Below are 20,298 nucleotides of genomic sequence, written 5' to 3' on the forward strand. Positions count from 1 at the left end.
AACTGACCACGAGAGCAAAATTTGAAAAAGCTATAATTATGTTAATAAATTCAAAGTAAATGTCGAGCCACATTGTAAAGGTTCCTACCCTTTTTCGATCACCTTCCTTTTAGTATTTCACCCAATTTATAAAGATGATTATTTATTTATGGAGTTAGTATTAAAATATAGAAGTATAATTATTCATTTTTATTTAATCTATCTTAAATTACAGTGATGATAACTAACGATCATTAGTTTTGCCGTAAAAAGCGGCAGAATACGCCGCAATGTTATCCTATATCATCGGAACCATGATCGCCATGGCGGCGCTGTGGAGTTCAATGAAACTGTTCTTTCCTTGGCTCGCATATGACATGGCCTTCTTTTTCGGTTTTGGATCAAGAGCAATATCAACTGTTAAAGCTTATGCAAAGATGGATCCAGTGTTTACATTGACCAGCAGGTTTGTGATATAACGTAACAGCAGATTTAGATTATAATTGTCCAATCGTACTGTATTGTCACTTATTTAGACCATTGTCAAAAAAATCTTCAGTCAAGTATTTCACAGCTGTTACTTAACCAGGCCGTGTATATTTGATATTACTTTCATCTTTGCACAGTTTATACTAATTTTCCCCGGCCGATTTTTTAAGCATTAGCAAATACAAAAAGAATACAAAATCTTGCAGTGTGCGGGCATTCAATAAAACTGACCACCAACGAAGAACGGATTAATCTGTAAGCGTTATTACCATCCAATAAAAGCCTAAAATTACTTTCACATTCGCATGTTTAAAATGCCGCTTCAGGACATAAATATACTACTACCAAGGCTGGATTGAGACGATATGAAGCCAATAAGCTATGCCTCAAACTTAATAGAAAACTTAAGGCTGCAATAAAACGTCATGGCACAGAAAACTCGACGCCATGCGAGCCGTTTCTAGCGCGTGAAGAGCATAACCCAATTATACTGGCAAACAAAATTATCATTCCTTTTTAAATGAACGGGCTTACGATGAGAACGATCTAAAAATAGTAAAAAATATAGTTCTTTGATTCGATGTTTCTTAGCTAAATCAGTATAGACATTTTGAGCAAGAATTATTAACCTGATTAAAAAAAGTAAGATAAATATCAGATTTATCAACTTTTAAGCTGATTATATTCCGGAACAAATCCTTAAAATACATTAGTTTAAAAATGAATGTCGAGGTTTGAGACACCTAGGCTTCAGCTATCTTGCCTAATGGTAAATACGATCATACATACACTCGTATGAAACGATTTTCCTCGAAAATGTGTTTCAATCTGGAAGTAACAAAAGCCTAAGTTGAAAAATCAGTTTCAACGTTTGGGGCATCAATGTAGGAAGTATATGTATATATATGTAAGGTTTTTTTTTTGCATCAATTTTTCAGGCTAATAGAGCGTGCAATTGAACAGGAAGAAAGGCCATTTATAATGTATGAAGACAAAAATTACTCGCACAAAGATATTGATGATAGATCAAATCAAATTGCCAGAGCTCTGCGTTCAGCCGGCGTTAAAGCTAACGAAACGGTAAGTTACCCTCACCCATACATCTATAATATTTTCTATATGTTATTTTGGTTAGACTAGATCAGGTTCCGCGGTGTTCTCGGTTTCGGTCAGTACAGTTTACGGGTTCCGCGTGTTTTCATTCAATTCCGAGGCTCCGAATAATATATGTACAGTTTTTTGTTTAAATATATTCAACTACTTGATTAAACTGCTACACATTGAAAATCATTTTGTTTTGCCAGTATCAGTTTTGATATCATATATATATTTATAGCTTATACCATTCAACTATTGCACACTGGTTAATCGGTCCTTTGGAATGTTCAATTGGTGTTACCGTTACAGCAAAATGGTTGAAAACCACTGGAATGGAGTGCCATATTACAATTTATCATTTTAGATCGGTATAATGATGACCAACAGCCCTACTCTGGTATCTGTCTGGTTTGGAATCAACAAAGCAGGTGCAGTACCTGCATTCATCAATTATAATCTACGTTCCTCTACATTACTCCACTGTCTAAAAGCTGGCGAATGCAGCAGACTTATTATATCAGATGAAGACTTTATTCTGAAGGTTAGAATACGGAATTCACTTTACATAATACATTTCTGGTTATTCCATGTTTATGTTTATCTCTAAACAGTAGAAAAATAATCAGCTATATAGGATTGTATATATATATATGTATGGCAAGATGCGTAAGTAGAGGTTGATGAAGTAATTTTTGTGTCGTAATTGTGATAAAATATGGGTTTCATCTTCTATTTTTATTTCATTATGTAATAATGCCACATAACATAATCTTGTTGGACACGAAGTGGGCATATGGACTAGAGATGTACCGATGTATCGGTATCGGGTATCGGTATCGGCAATATCGGTCATTATTTCGGTATCGGCCATGTATCGGTATCGGTTAGATTAAGGCCGATATTTCCGATATATTTACCTTTTTGATTTGGTCCAGAATGTTTTGAAAGATAAGTTGGAATACTACTTTTCAATTTTTTGTCTGGAGAGATCGTGAGCTATGAGCCATACTTGTCCCCATCCCCGCGAGGGAATAGGATTCACCTGTTTTTAGTGGACAGTGGACATCCCGGCTCAGGATTTTTCTAATTGAACACCGAGATTACTAGCGTGTATCTTAATCAGTTAAAGCATCTGGATGCCAAACATCAATTTCATATTATGTGATAGATCTCTTTTTCGATCTGAAATAATGTGTGCTATGAACAACGCTCAAAGACCATTGTTTTAACCCGTCTGCCCTACACAGCACACCTAATTAGGTAATATTTACATAGTATCGGTATCGGAATATCGGTAGTATCGGCCTTTTTGTAGTATCGGCGTATCGGTATCGGTATCGGCGTTTTTAGCTGGTATCGGATCGGTATCGGTATCGGCGAAAAAAGTGGTATCGGTACATCTCTAATATGGACCGTTGTGTTAAGTTGATGTTGTTGTTTTTGTTAGTCATTTTTCTTCTTGTGAAAAAAATAGCTTTTTCGGGGTTCCCAGTGATTGTAGTTGTCGCTAGAAGGCTATTACTATTTGTTTATTTCAAAGATTTCAGTCGGCTTTATATGATTCGTTTTTGTGTGTGTGATGACGTCATCAAAATTAAAAATTGCGCACCTTGTGGCGGTTGCTATCGGTGCTATCTCTGGTGGTCGGGCAAAGTCGTGAAGACTGGGGTGCCTTTCGGTCTTCGTGTCCATTTATTTGAGCATTGCTCTCTTGTTTATATTGTCCCTATCATGCGATGCCAGGTGTCCTATTTTTATATTTGTATTTAGGAATTGAGTTAAAACATATCTGTTTTAGGTTTTGTACGTTTGTTCTGATTTAATCGGCCTTCAATTCATTGATATTTGACAAATGCGACTTGAAAATGTGAAAATGCATTTGTTTGACAACAAGCAACAAATCGTCATGACATCTTGTCTTTTGCATTTTAGGCGATAAGAGACGAAGAAGAAAATCTGCTTAATATGCAAATGAAAATATATGTTGCTGGCAAGGCGCCGAATTCAAACGTCATGCAGTATTTGTCTTTGGAAGAAATGTCGGGTATGGATTTCCGTATTTTCGAACATATGAAGTCTTACGTCCTGCATGAAAATTGATGACATGATATAACTCGGAGACAGAGTTAAAAAGTAGTTTTAGTTACTTTAAAGTGTAAATGAACGAAAAATACTTTCTTTATCTGAAGTTTTAAATTAGGTATGAAGGCTAATTTTAACCTGTCAATTAGGATAAATAACGTTGTTCCTATTTGGTTTTGCGTGACTCTCCGCGCCTCTGTACGATGACTTAAGATAATGTGTCAAACGGAGTTTTGCTGAATATGCTCACTTGTAACTCAAGCCCAAACCTGTTCCGATCTTGCTTAAGACTGGAAAATCGACTCAACTCTAAACAGAACTATTTTGTTTTTATTGGCATACTTTAATACTTAAGTCATTAAGTTGAAACGGTTTTCAGACAACGAAACAACAGCTGATACTCCAGTAGAATGGGTTCGACATATCACAATGGGATCACACTTTTGCTACATGTTTACCTCCGGTACAACAGGTGAATATATTGTGACGTAAAGTTCAAAGTTAGATACATCTGAATCAACAAGTTAACTATTTTTCATATCCTATTATGCATTTTTATCATCGGTTGTGCAATGTTCCCGAGTTTTATATACCACATACGTATAAAAACGTATACAAACGCAACGTATAAAAAAGGTGGAACAAACACCCATGCACTGCTAGGCATTGAAAGAGTCTTTGAAATTGTTGACATATATATCAATAAAATTTATTATATATACAAATACTACGTTTGATAGAATTATCTACAATATATGCAAGCTGACAAAAATCAATATTGCAATGTACAGGATTGTGTACGTTCTACGCCAGTAGTGTGCTAGTTTAGCAACTATCAATTTGATTTTATTGCAACTTTCAGGTCCTCCAAAAGCCGCTATTATTTCACACTATAGAGCATGGATGGGTGCTAAAGTATTCGGTTTTGCACGAGTCACATTTGAAGATGTAGTGTATACAACGCTACCACTGTATCACGGTTCCGCTGCCATTTTTGGTCTACTGGGAAGTCTTGAAATCGGTACGTAAGTGAATTTGTACGTTAATGAGTTTTTGTGTTTCATTTTAAATTAAAACAATGGATCAATTCTCGAATACATGGATGGACACGAAAGTCTAGTATTAATAGGGCATAGAAGTACCAAATACGCCGTAAAGATCAGCGGACAAGCCGACTGACGGAAGCGGTCAGATGCGATAAAATAAATGCGTTCCATTTTAGTTTGAAATATCAGGTCTAGTCATAGGAAGTTTGAAAAAAAAAATTATATAGCCTACTATAGCAACTCCTATCATCTTAAGGTACTGGAAATTTGAAATCAATTAGACTTTAGTTTCGGAGAAAAGCGATTTTTTCAACAACGACAAGGATAACAACGACGAGAATTTAGCAAAAGAATCGATAAGTCCGCTCCGTGTCGAATAAAATCGCAGTGAATTAACTGGTATCTTGAAGTAAAAATTAGTTTATAGAAACTTTACTAATTTATCATGATGTCGAGCATAGTCAATGCACAGATAGCTGGAAATTACAGCAAAAAGTACCAAAATAACAATGTATTTTAAACAGCGAAGTTATTCAGAACAAAATAAGCATATAATTATTTTGGTGTTGATGGTTGTGAATGAAACCGTAGGTCAGAAACCATTAATAATAGTACAATGCCTGGGTTTTCCTGTTAACTAACTCATCCATATCATTTTCCAAGGTTGTACTCTGGTGCTACGAAAGAAGTTTTCAGCCAGTGTTTTCTGGGATGATTGTAGGAAATACAATGTAACGGTTATCCAATACATCGGAGAAATGCTCAGATATGTCTGCAACCAACCAGAGGTTTGACAAATGTTCCTGAATTTCTCTTCTATGCCTTAGCACCGATGGATCCGTATGTATAAATAATACAAGAATGCTTTATAGTAATAGTAAAGCAATAGTAAAGACAACATTTTAAGTGATCCAAGAGACTTGCTGGATATTAGCATTCGTCTAGCATTATTAACAAAGTTGAATTATATCTGTCAGGGAACTGAAAACGTAATGCCACCGAAATATATTTGTGTTAGTGTATTATTAGTATCAAGACCCTTGAATCACTTCAGTCAATAATAGTAAGTTTTCAAGAGCGGGTGATCTGGCATTCCATTGTAGTTTGAGTAACAAACTAGGGCATTCCCAATTTGATCAATCACCAGTGTGAGTTTTCTTTTTTATATTTAAGAAATTAAATGACAAACACCACAATGTCCGTATGGGTTTTGGAAACGGTCTCGCTCCAGGAGTTTGGGATAAATTTCTGCAAAGATTTGGTAAAAATATCACATTAGCAGAATTTTATGCTGCAACAGAGGGAAATATAGGATATTATAATGTTACAGGAGCAAGACACCGAGTTGGCTTATCAAGTCCATTATATCACGTAAGTATGCTATGCAGAAATACATAGTTTAATTACGTTTCGGTCTATCTAATCTGTGTTCGTGTTTTATGGTATTTGCGTCTCTCATACGTCACAATATTTTAAGAGGCCAGACTACAATATTCAGTCCGCGTTGTGCTAGGGATGGCGCTTTAATAAAATTTACTGTTATGGAATGCTATTTTACAATTCATTTTGATTTCGATGATTTTTAATGGGTATATTTTACAGCGTTTATTATTATTTTCAATTTAAATTATTTTGTTAAACTGTATCTTTGCAATGTCTCCATTTATTAAACGCCCAAGTTTGTATTCAGTATATACTATATTATTGTTGTATTATTTAATGCATTACAATAACAATATTTATTCAGTTTTGTACATTGGTATTTCAGTTCATATGCGGTGTTTCTTTCGTGAAATATGACTACGTCAACGATGTTCCGATTCGAGACAGCAACGGAAGGTTTGTGTTGTGTACTTGTATATGTATTTGAAATTGAAAAGGGAGCTTGAGTTATTATAAAAAACTAACAACAAAAATTATTATCAGATTGTTGATAAGCATACTTATAATATATTCATATACAAACATTTTGAGATTCCAAACTCAAAATTTGCAAAATTGATTGCAATTAATTTATTTTTAAATAAAAAAGACTCATATGTTTAATTCCCCTAACATGGAAATAATATTTTTGAATGCCTGATTTCATGAAATTCGTCTTTTTTTGAAACACAGTAAAAATTTGAATGTATGTTCAACTAAATTTTTTATACCCCATCAAAATGTGTAATATGTTTACATTCAGCATTTAAACCTTCCTCACTGTCGTTTCTAACTGCTTTCACAAAAATACATTTAACAATACCGTTTATTGCAAATAAATATAGCGCTAATTTATTGGATTGTAGATATCCCATCGCAACTAGAAATCAAGATCCTTTTTAAGTATTTTCAACTTTTTTTTTAATCATCTCACTATTCAATTGTCTTCAAATCATGAAGTCGCGTAAAATTACGGTCAAATACACAACAACTCCACACATATAAGGCACTGCTTGTTTGGAGCACGGGTTCCCCCAAACTGGTTAGAAAATCACATTTTTACCCCATTAGAAGCTTCAACTACTATTAAAGTAACTACCAAGTCTACTTTCCCAGTTAATACGACTTATGTTGTACAACTACAGCACACAAGACAATACACCTGATTGAATATGAAAAAAATCAAGTTAAGCTTAGCAGATAGAAATATGACAGAATTTTAGGGGTACACAAGAGAATTTATAAATTGTCCAAATGATCCAGATAAACAGAATGTTTGGAAAACCCGTGTTTATAGAGCATCGTTGTGGCCAAATGTGACGCGATTTTGGGCGCATGTTCACTAAGTACTTCTAGTTGGCGAGGCATAAACGTTTTTGCATGTGATGTTCCTAACCCCCACCTGATCACGTCATCCAAAAATTACGTCACTACGACGTCACAATCACAGAGCTTGCCAAAGAAGAGCTACTATCGGATGACGTAGTCAGGTGGGGGTTAGAAATTACACATGCCAAAATGGTTATGCCACGCGAACTAGAAGTGTCTATATCCTGGGTATTGTATAATGTTTGAAACGTGAAACACTGTGTTTATTAAACTTTCACAGGTGTATCAAAACTGCACTCGGAGAACCAGGCCTTCTCATAGGAAAAATAACCAAACGTACTCCATTCTTGGGATACAGAGGCAATAGGTCACTTACAGACAAAAAAATTCTACGTGACGTTTTCAAGGTACGAAACCACAAATAATACCAGGTTATAATCACTTCATTCATATCGTGTCGATTTTTTAAGCGCTTCTGATTAATACATGTTTGTACACTCGGGTTATTGCATTTATCTTAGCATTGTTGTATTGAGAGGGGGATGAAGTCAAGCAAAAGTGTAAACATGATCACTACGCTGGTCTGATATAGTTCGCTTCAAGTCCTTCACCGTACTTTCAACGGTACTCCCGTATAGTGTGTGTACCAGGTTAGGGTTAGGCCATAATTTTTTTACAATTTTCCTATTTTTAGTTCTATTACGATTTACGAGTTCGGGACTATCTGTGTTGGCCAAGTGAATATACCCCCAGCCCATAGGTTTCAGTCCCTTTACACAACTTGATGTAAAATAGGCGAACAAAATTAGTTATCTCATTATTGGTACACATACTTCTGCAGCGCCCTTTCAACTTGCTGCAGGTCTCGTGATAAACTCGTTGTTTGAAGTGAATTTATCTTTAATTCAGTTTCTTATAACCAGTAATGCAGCATTTGCAAACTGCAAATGTCGTTATTTATTATTCCCAATTGGGCGCCAAGTTTAACTCACTCGTATCATTGTATTGATGCAAAAATCTTTTTTTTTCCGGACCTATTTCTCGCAGTTGACTATAGTATTTTCTTTCATAGAAATATCAATTTTTGTTATTTTCTCTGGGCTTTGTTGAACTTGAACTGTTCACCCCAAATTTCGATGACTGTGTTGCACCACCTCGTGGCAAACAGCGCGAAGGTACTCGTGAAGTGCCGTTAACATCGTGTCCTTATGATGTGATATTTAAGTTGGAGCATCATAAATGAAAATAATATTATACTATTGTAAAATGTACTGCACTGGCATTCTCAACTTATTGTAAAGATTAAAGGTATTTTAACTTGTATTTCTTAGCCTGGTGACGAATATTTCAATACCGGTGATATGATGCTCCGGCATCCGGACTATACTGTATCATTTGTAGACAGAGTTGGCGATACATTCCGATGGAAAGGTGAAAATGTATCGACAGTCGAAGTCGCTGATATTATGTCTAAAGCACCTGGTTTATCACAAGTAAATGTATACGGAGTTAAGATTCCAGGTGAGTCAAGGATAAACGCTCAATCATTACATTTTTGTTATTTGAACGCACCACTTGAGATATGCACCATTTGTGTAACATATTTAAAATAAATATACCAATGACAGTTACTGGATCAAATACTCTGAAATTTGATGTAGTGAAATACGGTAGCATGGCGTAAAATAGTATCAATTTTAGACGTTTTGTCGTACGGTATCTGCATTTCGTTGTTTTGGTCCAAATTTTGCTGTCTAATGAAATTTCGCCACTAAACAGGTTTTCCGGAAAATTATTTCGGCAATCTCAAGTTGAACGAACGCCATTTAAACTTAAGGGTAGGGTCAGTATCATAATGGATTCCATCCTCTTTTTTGTTAGGGGATGACGTCCACCTTTATATATATATAAATAATCGAAAATAAATATAAATAAAAGAAACATTATCTAGTTGAATAGGAATTAATTAGAAATTAAATATTCTTCCTCAGGTTCGGAAGGTAGAGCAGGGATGATGGTTGCGGTGCTAAAACCTTCATGCGAAAAATTGGATTGCGCGGGAGTTTATGATCATGCCTTTGTTTCATTGCCGGCGTATGCAAGACCACTTTTCCTAAGGTAACTTTTTCTCTTTTTGTTCTTCTCTATTTTCTTTCTTGTCTCGTTTATTTATCTTTGTTCTGTTATATACACAGAATACAATCCAGTCTGCAGTTGACTGGAACTTGCAAACTGATAAAGAGTCATCTCGTACGAGAAGGTTTCGATTTAAGCAAAACAGGACACGACCCAATATATTATATGGACTCACAAACAGAAAGTTACGTTCCATTAACCCAAGACATTTTCAATTCAATCAAAGAGGGATCGGTTTCATTGTAATTCTTATCATCAAATATCCACTAAAAAGTATGGGGAATATCTAAATATAATCCGATGTGTGTTTTATTTTTATAAAATATTGCTTTTTCGTCTCAGAATTGTTCCTATTTGTCAATGCAAATTCTACATAGATCATACGCGACTTCATTCCAACACCATAATTATGCCTGACCTGTGAGAGAAATTTAACTTACTTATTTCTGCAAAAGGTGTCTTTGATATATATATGTTATATTATTACTAATCCAAAAACTAATTTTGGAAATTCGCTTTCAGAATTTCCACGGAAAACTCAAAATTATGGTTTCAAGCTAGGATGGGCTTTCTGAGTTGTTGAAATCAGGAAACAAAACATTTGTTTAAATTTTTTCTCAAGTTCTCTATTTTTAAAACATCTCATATATGCAGTTCCAGTAATTAATGTTGGGTCAACTGCAGGGCTTTGATATATAATTTTTGAGGAGTCTCCCTTGTGGTTTTGAGTTTAATGTGATTTACCACCCCTAAGTCTCGTGTTTTAGAAAGCTAGATAATAATATTTCTCACTCTTAATCAGCATCCATTAAGATTAATATGTTCAATTTTACATCGTTTTTATAGTTCTGGCTATTCTAATTTTGCATAGTTTCTTATTATGATTCTAAAAAGATGATTTTAAAAATTTAATATTTTTAATTTTGTTTTATCATTTTAGATTTTCAAGTTATATTGCACTCAAGTTGTTTCGATATATTTTTAATTACATCTTTTAATTGAAAATTGGTGCTTCAGCTATATTAAGTAGTGAAAAGAAAATTTTCTTTTTTCTCTTGGAATTCAGAAGTAATTGTCTTCGGCAAAGATCCTCCATCTTCGATATACGGTTAGCCTACCACGCTGGTAAAATTGGACAGATTCGATTTGCCAAACAACAACTTCCAGCATTCTGTATTCGACTTCACTTTTTTCTATTACAGCTTATATCCAATTTTCAGTATTTCCTCAAGCGTATGGGTTTTATCGCTAAACAGAGATATATTTTTCGCATTGTCGATTTCCCATATAAATTTAGGGCGATTTTACGACTGGTTGACTTGCTTCAACCGATAGTAGGTATGTGTCTGTATCAGTAATAAAACCATGTGTAGATTTTGCTACAGTGTAAATTTTCACCGACCGTGTTTTGGGCAATTCTACACTAAATGTCGCTGCTGAATTGTGTTGGGCGCATGCAGTCAGTGGAATCAAATAGAGTGTGAATCATGGACGAATATTACATTCGAATTGGAAACCCATAGTAAAGTTATTGCCTGTGTATTGCTTGATGTGTAAATTAAAACAGAAAGGAAACGACGGAACGACAGGCAAAACCAATGGTAAAATTTACGATACAAATATTCAATAAAATACCCACAAGGAGGAGCGTTTTTTTCTGAGATTTTTCTTCAACTGCCACATCCAAACTCAAGATTTACCGAACTTTGCAGCAATGGCGTTGACCAAGTGGAAGTACGCCTGTTAAATCTTGACATCTAATACAACCTCCAATTTTGATAGATTAAAATTATAGGGATTGCAAATTAACAAGATATTTTGCCTCGTAACTTCATTGTGTATCTTTGCTCGGTACTGTAATACTGCGAGACTTGAAGCTCCTCAAGCCAGTAGTAAAACAAATATAAATGGATTTGGAACTCCAAGGATGTCTGTAAACTTTTTATTAACATTATTAAAAATTGAATCAAGCGTAGTCCAGTACTGTACAATATTCAAAGATCTAATTGACATAATTATATATATTTTAATTCGCGGTGGCGGGACGAGAAACCAATTTTCACTAACTCTCCTTTGAATCCAATTTAGAATCGTTAGGCGTTAGGTTACAAGGATACTCGGAATAAGGTAATCAATCACACATTAAACGACAATAAAATAATATTCTAATAACACTAGTAAATATTTGATTACAATCTCCTTGGAGTACATTGCTCAAGTCCGATATTTCCTCCGATAAATATTATCTTTCCTTGATTAAAAAACCTTGTTTTTTTAAAAAACCGCAGGCTTAAGTTATTCAGAAATAGCTAGATATGAAGAGAAATATTAAGTTTAATTAAGATGAGTTTTAAATGAGATTCAGTTTTGCTTCAATCGGTTGTCTTCGTATTATCAACCACTCTGCAGTTGACGTGACATCGCCACCTTCCGTACTAAACCTTTCTTCTGCAAAAAAAATGAACTTCACCAAACGTTATATTAATTACTTTTTTAATACCGTATTACGAAAAATTCACAAAATATAAATCGAAAATCAGGAACACAGATTAAATATTTAATTCCTAGTGATAATTGACGTGTAAAAAGTTAACGGGGAATTTCAATTTCGTATTTCTCTTATTGTCTGTGAGTTATCGAGTGATTTTCAAAATGTGATTGTTAAATTTATGTTAATATATTGGTATTAACCATACGTTACTAGTTCACTACCTTGATATCCGATTTTAGCGGTTATGTTATATTAGTGAATTTAGTGAGGGTTAAGAACTGACTGGTTATACCAGGGCTTCCCAAACTTTTGAGCTCGCGGCCCCTTTTAATATATTAAAATTTTTCGCGGCCCTTGTTCACGCTAATAATGCTAAACAGTTCAAAATAGGCATTTTTGATATTTTATTGACACAGCTAATTCTCAACTTTTAATAGGGCTACTCAATAACAAAAACATCTGTTCTCAGATTATTCAATGTAATGGGTGCGAATGCTTAGTGCTGCATAGCAAGTTCAGCCGTGGCGCAATGTTTGTTTATGCAGGCTAAATGATAAATTACGATGTCTGCCCACCGACGACCTGGTCCTAATCCGAAATTGTTCACTCATATTGATCAAACTTAGCATAAAGCAGGGGTTTGCAGCGGCACCAAATCACCAAGGAAAAAACTAATGGCGCAACTCCACTAAAAAAATATGCTGCCGAAAAATAAAACACAAGTTTGTCATCGTTAATATGTACTTTATGCCTTTTGAGGTTTATAAACATGTAGGCCTAACTCTGCCTAGCTTTTCTTTAAAATTCTTAAAACTCACTCATGTTCGATAAACTCGGTTCAGCAAATGAATAAACTGCGGCCAACGAAATTGCAGCATTAGGGTTTACCTGTTACGTAACAACGTAACAGAAAGTAAATAATATAGAACGGTAAAATGAATTTGATTCATATACACATCATTTGCTTTAATGAGAAACAATAAAACATTTGGAATAAATATAATATGTAATATGTTTCGAGGCGCACTGAGCAAATCGCTTTCCGGAATCGCTAGCTTAGCCGGCATTGTTATGCAAGCACACAAATCGGGTCAAACGATCAGAATATGCATTGTTATGCAAGCGCGATGATTCTACCGTGTTTCCCCCAAAATAAGTTCAAGCCTGAATTTTAAAAATGATTTTAATTCAACCGCTCACCTTGACAAAAGACTTCGTCGATAGCGCAATTTGTTCACCTAATCCCGTGGAAGTTTCAATTCTGCTAGGGCGTCGCAAAATTTCGTGATGGTGTTATAATAAATAAGTTTAATTCTGAAAATTCGGTTTTCTGTAGATAACGATTATTTTTCCTTGGTTTAAAAAGCGTTGCGCACCCCATCTCCATGGGGATTTCATATTTATATAAAGCAGGCTTTTCTACCATGACCCAATAAATGTGATTTCACTGACTGTTGTTAGGTTTTGTTTGTTCGTTTATATAAAACTCATTGCAAAAAAGGTATTATATTGAAATGTGTCAATACGTACGGTATGTTTCACGGGAAGTTGCAACTTGAGCATCTGGAGGGCGTCACAATACAATGAAGTTCGAAAAACACTAGGTCCTAGTCGATTGGAACAAAATCTACTTTTTGAATGGTTAATAATATATATGTAGCAGCTATTTTAAATGAAAACGTGCTATTAAATTAGTATCATATTTAATCATATTATTTATATATTTCGGTATTAATATTTTGTATATTAAAAAAATCTCGTTATTCTCCACATCCCCCCAAAATGAGCCCTAGTGTTCGAAAGAAAATTGAAGACAATGTCTTATTTTCGGGAAAACACGTTATGATGATGTATATTCACTCGGAATCGTGAAATTATCGTTTTACACTATTTTTAATAATTGTATTTCGAATCAAGAGTGAAAAAGTGCAAAAGATATAGTACTTTGTGTAAAATTTGTGTTCTCTTCGCGGCCCCTGGAATTCGTTTCGCGGCCCCTTCCAGGGCCGTGGCCCCTATTTTGGGAAGCCCTGAATTATATTACGAGTTCGGGGACTAGCCAAGTGATTCCGAAGTGTTTGTACCTGAACTTAAATGCTATGAGAAAGTTTTTATGTGATTGAGATCACGGTAAGCAAGTGAGATCGCATATCCAAGTGTCACCCTTTATGTCCCCCTTAATTTGTGTATATTTATAAAATTTGTGCTATCGCTTTTGAAAAAACATTCTGGTGTAAAACACTTACGTCTATGAAAATCGACTTCTATTTTTGATATGGTTTTATCTGAGAACGTTTCTCTTTTCATCAAAGATATTCTGAATATCGCTCCACTCAACAACACGTTAGGAACGTTTCGAATCGTTAATTCTTTATCCCAAACAACGGTTCTTCCTGCAATATTTCCTAATCCTGTTTTTCCTCGAAACTGAGTGCTTTTCTTGTCAGATCTCAATATATTTCTGAAAAGAAAATGTTAATATGGTTTTTAACGTTATTTAACTTCGAGAATTCGTGATTTAAGTTACAAGGCTCTGCAAAGACAAATGGAACAAACATATCTGTAAGTGTGCTTATTAGGTTCATGCATTGGCGTCTAGGATCGAAAATTTTGCCCACCTAGACTGGCGGGCCATGTAAGTGTGCGGTAAAAAATAAAATTTCAAAAACAATATTTACAGTGTTGCAAAACAAATATGGAAAACAAAAAGCCTCGTGCCAAAACTAAATTTAACCGCAATGTTAACAAATTCCTTGAACTATTAGCTAAAACATCAAAATTCAATTTCGGTTTGGTTTTGGCAGCATCAGGCGGGCCAGATTAAACCACCCAACGGGCCGGATTTGGCCCGCGGGCCGTGCTTTGCCCATGTCTGCTTTAGTGCCATGAATTGTATTCCACTAACTTAACCTGTGTTTGTAATAGGTTTTGCAAACGGCATCACGTTATGGATAAAGCTTATATTTGCTTGGGCAGGACAAAGAAATACATATTTGTTTTTAAAAAATTTCGGTGCCCTCTTGCATATTTGTTGTTAGACCATTTTTCGAAACCTACTTTTCAAACCTACGCCGAGCCCTTTTTGTGGACTAAAATGTAAACCCGCAAGAGTACCAATGCTACTAACAACTTGGAACAGTTATTTCACAAAGCCCAAAAACACTAATTGGATCACAATTTAATTTTTGCCCCAGAATTAGATACTTCTAATAAAAACTTCTCCTCAAAAATTGATTCAAGAAGAAATCGTAGAAGTCCGCGATTTGTGCCAGTATTATAAGTCTTATTAAAAAAAACTTACATCTTTACATAAACAGAGCTTTTACCAGCACTTGTTATTTCTTCCGGTCCATCGCTCTTTCTAACAAATATTATCAGATTCCCAACTGCATCACTCTGCAGCGAAGGTCTTGCTTGACTAGACTCAAATGAAAGTCGTGCTTTCAAGCAGGCTTTTGTGGGAGTGACTCGTGTTGCATCCATGGACTGGTAGGTTACAACATATGGAGCGTTGGATTTCTGTAATATCAATAGATACCGAAATAATAACGACGTGTTGAAATCTTTAATGATAGATGATTCAAACCTGTGGTGGGATTCAAATTTTTTGTCAGCCGGTTCCTTCACAAAAGCCATATTTTTCAACCGGTGCTGTTACAAACAGAACATAGCAGTAACGAGTAATGCTAACCGGTTCGCTGATCTCATAAAATTCCGTAAAACAGTTCTGTAGAACCGGTGCGAACCGGCTGAATCCCACCACTGATTCAAACGTACTGTAATAGGCGGCTGCCGGAGTCGTAAATTGAGTGTGATTTTACCATTATCATGCATTAAATAACACTTCAGGACGATTGTTGCGAGTTGCAAGTTTTGCTATTACAGAAGATGTGGATTGCCCATCAGAACATGACAAAATGACATAGTGAGAGTATTCGAGACCCTAATTTACCACTTCAAAGACTCTAGGATTGAACAAATTTAAAGCATATCTGTCTTTTTCATTCCCTCTTTGGATAGTTCATGCAAGAAACTTTCGCAAAAATTAGGACAATATTATATGTCGGTGGACGTTACTAAATCTCGTTGAAATATCCAAACACATGCGAGAAAAACAATATTCGACATTCAAACCAGAAAATGAAGTGAAAGGAAGTGGAAAAAAGAGTGTATTTATATGAGAAATACAATTGTAAAGCAGGAACATAGGGCCTTCTTAAGAATTAAATTGTCTAGATTTGCTGAACTATTAAACTTAACTATTCCGATACACGTCTATAGAAAATATGATAGACTCGTCATAAGAATGCATATTCACTCTGTCCTATTAAACGTTTTCTGTCTACAATATTAATTTCGATTCTTCATTTGGTCAATTTCAGCTAGTTTTCTTTATCACCAACCTGCGCCATGATTTAATCATCCAACTCGATTCTGGAAAACGCCACGCTTCACGCGAGTCTGATCTCGAGATAAGCTACGGAGAAACTGAATTACTTGAGTGCACCATTATCAGGCAAACAAAATAACTATCAATATGTAGTTACAGATTTAAGGCGTTGCTGGGTTCTGTAAGACTTACTATAACGTGGCAACCATACAAAGTAGACTACCACAGTAACATCATCTCGGAATGACAAATTTTCTGAAAGCAATGACAAAGCGAGTTCAAAAAATGTTACTCATGCGTATACTATTACACTGGTCGATTCTTGCATACCAATTAAACATTAGAAAATGAACACAAAAAATTTAAATAATTTACCTTTGTAGAACTGGTTCCCGGCTTGGTGGATTTGTGTGTTTCAAGCTTTTTTTCCACGTTTGGTGGGCTTTCAACTTGCGATGTTTTTGTGGTTTCTGCGGGCTTCACTTCAGTGTCTTTCTCGTTTGCTGCATTACTGCTACTGCGTTTTTCACTTTCTTGTGGTTTACCAAAGGCTGAGTCAATTCCTTCGCCACTGGCGGAAGAACCTTGACGACTTTTCTTTCCTGGCCACGGCGATTGCGGAAGAGGAGATACGGCCTTTTGCTGAAGCCGAGAAACGCCAGTAAACCTCACAGCAGAATTATGAGGGTGTTCCAACGTCGATGTTACCAATTTCTCTACCCCCGCAGATAAATTCTTTTCAATGTAAGCAGATACCTTGTCGTCATCAGTAGGCAATTGGTCAAGAGTCTGTGCAAAGGCTGAATTCAAATCATCGCTATCATAGCTGCTTGTGTACTCACTACTTTCACTGCTCTCATTTCCCTTCTCTCCCCGATGTTTCACAATATCTTGGCAAACGGAACAATTGCTGCTATATGACGACGGAGTTACAGATGTAAAGGATGAGGTGTCATGATCGGAATTACCTTTGGCGAGAGATTCACCAATTTTGTGGGCTGACCTGGTTTTGGATTTGAGGTTCGATGGTTCGAGGTCAGGGCTGTTGATATTCGATGGAATGTTGGGAAATTTACTTGAATTCAAATTGACATCAATAGTATTACTTTCGTCATAACTTTTTTTCTTCTTGAATACATCAGACTCCTTTTTCAAATTCGTTTGTCTCATTTGGTCAACTTTTGGGATGACCTCTTCCAACCCAGAAGTGGGAACTTGATCTTCATTGATGCCATTTTTATCCAGTATTTTACAGTTGTCGGGTTGCTTTGTTTCATTGTCAGCATTCTGTATGTTTGACGTAATTGTTGAAGTTCCTTCTGGAGCAAAGATACAACTGGGTGTTTCAGTTTGAATAGGGCTGGGGAAACTGACAGGTTGAACTAGAGAAAACATTTCATTTTTAGTATCATATGCTCGTTTTGTACCTCCACTCCTTTCCATCGCAGGTGATTTTTTTCGGACTTCAACGCTTGAAGCTCCTTCTTCACAATTTTCAGCGTCCGTTGCCATCGAAACACATGAATTCTCTTTCATCAATGGATCGTTATCAAGAACGGAAGAAGAATTTCTTTTTTCTTTCTGTTTGGAAGAAGTGCTATCAGTAACATACTCACCGTTTGGGTTATCATTAGCAACTTGATCACATTTGGTGCCTGAATCATTCGAATCTTGTTTAGATAGTGATTTATCCACATTTTTATATTCATGAATTTCTTCAACTTTCACTCGGCAATCAAAATTATCTTCATTGATAATGCCATCTTGCATAATCTTAGCTACTTTATTCAATGATATACCAATTCCACCATCCTCGGATTCGACAGGATTGAGTGCTTCATCTTGACAGGCCTTCTCATCAATGAAAAAGAGGATTTTTTCGACCATCGACTCATTTTCGGTTTCTACTTCACTATCATTGTTTCTTCCTGAACTTGACTCTAGTTTGCCAACTTGTATTAACGCGTTATTATGAATATTCATGGGTTGATTTCCAGCATCTGTTTGGTGATTTTTTTCATCGCTCAAATCGACCGTTTTAGAAGTTTCATGGGAAATATTTGGCTTGTCGTCTTTTCTGCTGAGCACTGAAATCGATAAAGATTCATCAGATTGTGTCGGTAATTTCAGATTAATGGTGTCTGGCAAACTCATAGCTCCGATTGACTTGTCGTCTTCATCGTCATTTTCCGGGGGGGTTCCCGCGTATTTTTGTTTATTAGGCGAGTCTTCACTTGGGTGGATTTCTGAATGCATTTCTGTATTCTCTGTTTCATCAACTACATTTACTTGGGAAGCCTCATCTCCATCTAAATATCTGGGCAACGATGTTGAATCTTTTTTCGACATATCTTGTGAATAATCCAAATGTTCTGTAGTCGTTGATTCCTTTGTATCTGCGTCTTCCCTGGAAATAAAATATTATAAAATAGCTTCTGATATTAAGATTTCTTGCATATGTCCAGATTAAGTGCTCTCACAGCGACGCTGAAAATGTCTTTAGACAAGCGTTTTATTCGCGCAGAACTAGTTCGAATGAACGCCCCAAAACCTTTTTTTCGCTAACCCATTTTATTCCGCCAACGACTAGCGCAATGTGTGTTGGTTGATTGATGTCTTTCGCTTAGCCTCGTATAAATACACAGACATTTCGTTGATGAACTTAGTGAAGAACCGTCATCCGACCGTATACAACTTTTCCTATACCTTTGCACTCATATCTTAATTACCTGTTTTGCAGTCTTGTCAAAATAGCTGTTCCAGTACAAAGTGCTGCAAATCTAATTAATATAGAAGCAATGTTCTCTGATGACATTATGTTTTCCGATTCTGCCACCCATTGCTCCTGTAATTAGGATACCGATCACACTAATGCTTAGCGCCAAGCCATTTCAAAAATGGTAATCACCATTTTTCTTCGATAACAAGTTGCTGAGTTACAAAGAAAGTAGATCGACCATAGCAACGATCGTTGCTTACATCACCACGAAGATAGATACAAAGTATAGAATTAACAATGACAATTACTAGGTTTAACATCCTGTCATCAGTTTGAGACTGTGAATTTAAATTTACTTTATACTGCATTACGATATTGATATGTACCTACAACGAAACAAATAGAGATAAATTATTACGTTGAGTGAATTAAACCTTGGTCAACATTGAGCTTCAAATATTTCTATGTTATATTGGCCGGCGCAGGGTCAAGATTTCATAAATTTTAATTGTTACAAATTTATATTATAACATTCCAAGAGCTCGGGTGTGGAATGCAGCAGGAGGCCCTGTGCAATTGGTATCTTAAAATATGCCAAAAAATGAGAAACACAAATTTGGCGCGGAACACCTAAAGGTCTTTCATGGAACACAAGCGAAACTCACTCATTATATGGTTACATTGGTTACATTGAACAATATAAATATATAATAATAAGGACGCTCGGATTTGAATGTAAACTTGCAGGATCATGGTTTAAAACTAGAAGTACGAAATAAAGAAAAGCACCTTCAACATTTTTGGGAAAATATTTTGTGCCATATTATTACATTTATTATCCAGAAAATTATAGCTTTATCGTGAGTCGAGAAAAGCTAAGCAGTTAACCCTCTCAGACTCGTGGATTCTAATGATGGAGAGAGCCTCAGCCAATCAACAGTTCCGCGAAGCACCTTGCCGACCGAGTTCAGTAATCTTCTCACTAAGAATTAACACAATCAAATGGGAAACACAAGCCAGAAAGATGTACAGTATACGATTTGCAGTAGTATTGTGTAACCATTAAACATAGAAACAGAAAGAGTGCGATGCTAAATATATGGACACGATGGCCAAA

At 35.7% G+C, this 20,298-nt stretch overlaps 2 protein-coding genes across 3 annotated transcripts; one reads left to right on the forward strand and one right to left on the reverse strand.

Annotated features, from left to right (window-relative positions):
* Positions 1 to 214: 214 nt before the first annotated feature.
* LOC120337485 (long-chain fatty acid transport protein 2-like) lies at positions 215 to 10,976 on the forward strand. Of its 2 annotated transcripts, XM_039405276.2 has the most exons (14): positions 215 to 445; positions 1,407 to 1,548; positions 1,931 to 2,107; positions 3,499 to 3,610; positions 4,028 to 4,120; positions 4,511 to 4,669; positions 5,358 to 5,482; positions 5,868 to 6,065; positions 6,463 to 6,533; positions 7,726 to 7,852; positions 8,777 to 8,966; positions 9,437 to 9,563; positions 9,641 to 9,854; positions 10,104 to 10,976. In XM_039405276.2, the coding sequence occupies exons 1-13, from the start codon at positions 270 to 272 to the stop codon at positions 9,825 to 9,827; spliced, it is 1,884 nt and encodes a 627-aa protein (XP_039261210.2). In that variant the 5' UTR covers positions 215 to 269; the 3' UTR covers positions 9,828 to 9,854; positions 10,104 to 10,976. The 2 variants fall into 2 exon arrangements, with proteins under 2 accessions (XP_039261210.2, XP_039261209.2); XM_039405275.2 differs by having other exon boundaries at positions 9,641 to 10,976.
* A 136-nt stretch (positions 10,977 to 11,112) lies between these two features.
* LOC120337484 (uncharacterized) lies at positions 11,113 to 19,414 on the reverse strand. Its single transcript, XM_039405274.2, has 5 exons — positions 19,192 to 19,414; positions 16,838 to 18,869; positions 15,374 to 15,591; positions 14,319 to 14,533; positions 11,113 to 12,029 (listed from the first exon to the last, which is right to left on the reverse strand). Exons 1-5 carry the CDS (start codon positions 19,275 to 19,277, stop codon positions 11,932 to 11,934), a joined length of 2,649 nt encoding a protein of 882 aa, XP_039261208.2. The 5' UTR covers positions 19,278 to 19,414; the 3' UTR covers positions 11,113 to 11,931.
* Positions 19,415 to 20,298: the final 884 nt, after the last annotated feature.

The sequence above is a fragment of the Styela clava genome, chromosome 10, assembly GCF_964204865.1.
Source record: "Styela clava chromosome 10, kaStyClav1.hap1.2, whole genome shotgun sequence".
NCBI classification, from domain to species: Eukaryota; Metazoa; Chordata; class Ascidiacea; order Stolidobranchia; family Styelidae; genus Styela; species Styela clava.

Excerpts from the sequence above, each read along its gene's own strand:
- LOC120337484 (XM_039405274.2), bottom strand. The coding sequence starts at position 19,277 with ATGTCATCAGAGAACATTGCTTCTATATTAATTAGATTTGCAGCACTT. Across the intron at positions 18,870-19,191 it reads TTGACAAGACTGCAAAACAG|GGAAGACGCAGATACAAAGG; the intron begins GTAATTAAGATA and ends TTTTATTTCCAG. Across the intron at positions 14,534-15,373 it reads AGCTCTGTTTATGTAAAGAT|AAATATATTGAGATCTGACA; the intron begins GTAAGTTTTTTT and ends TTTTCTTTTCAG.
- LOC120337485 (XM_039405275.2), top strand. The coding sequence starts at position 270 with ATGTTATCCTATATCATCGGAACCATGATCGCCATGGCGGCGCTGTGG. Across the intron at positions 1,549-1,930 it reads GCGTTAAAGCTAACGAAACG|ATCGGTATAATGATGACCAA; the intron begins GTAAGTTACCCT and ends TTATCATTTTAG. Across the intron at positions 3,611-4,027 it reads GTCTTTGGAAGAAATGTCGG|ACAACGAAACAACAGCTGAT; the intron begins GTATGGATTTCC and ends AACGGTTTTCAG.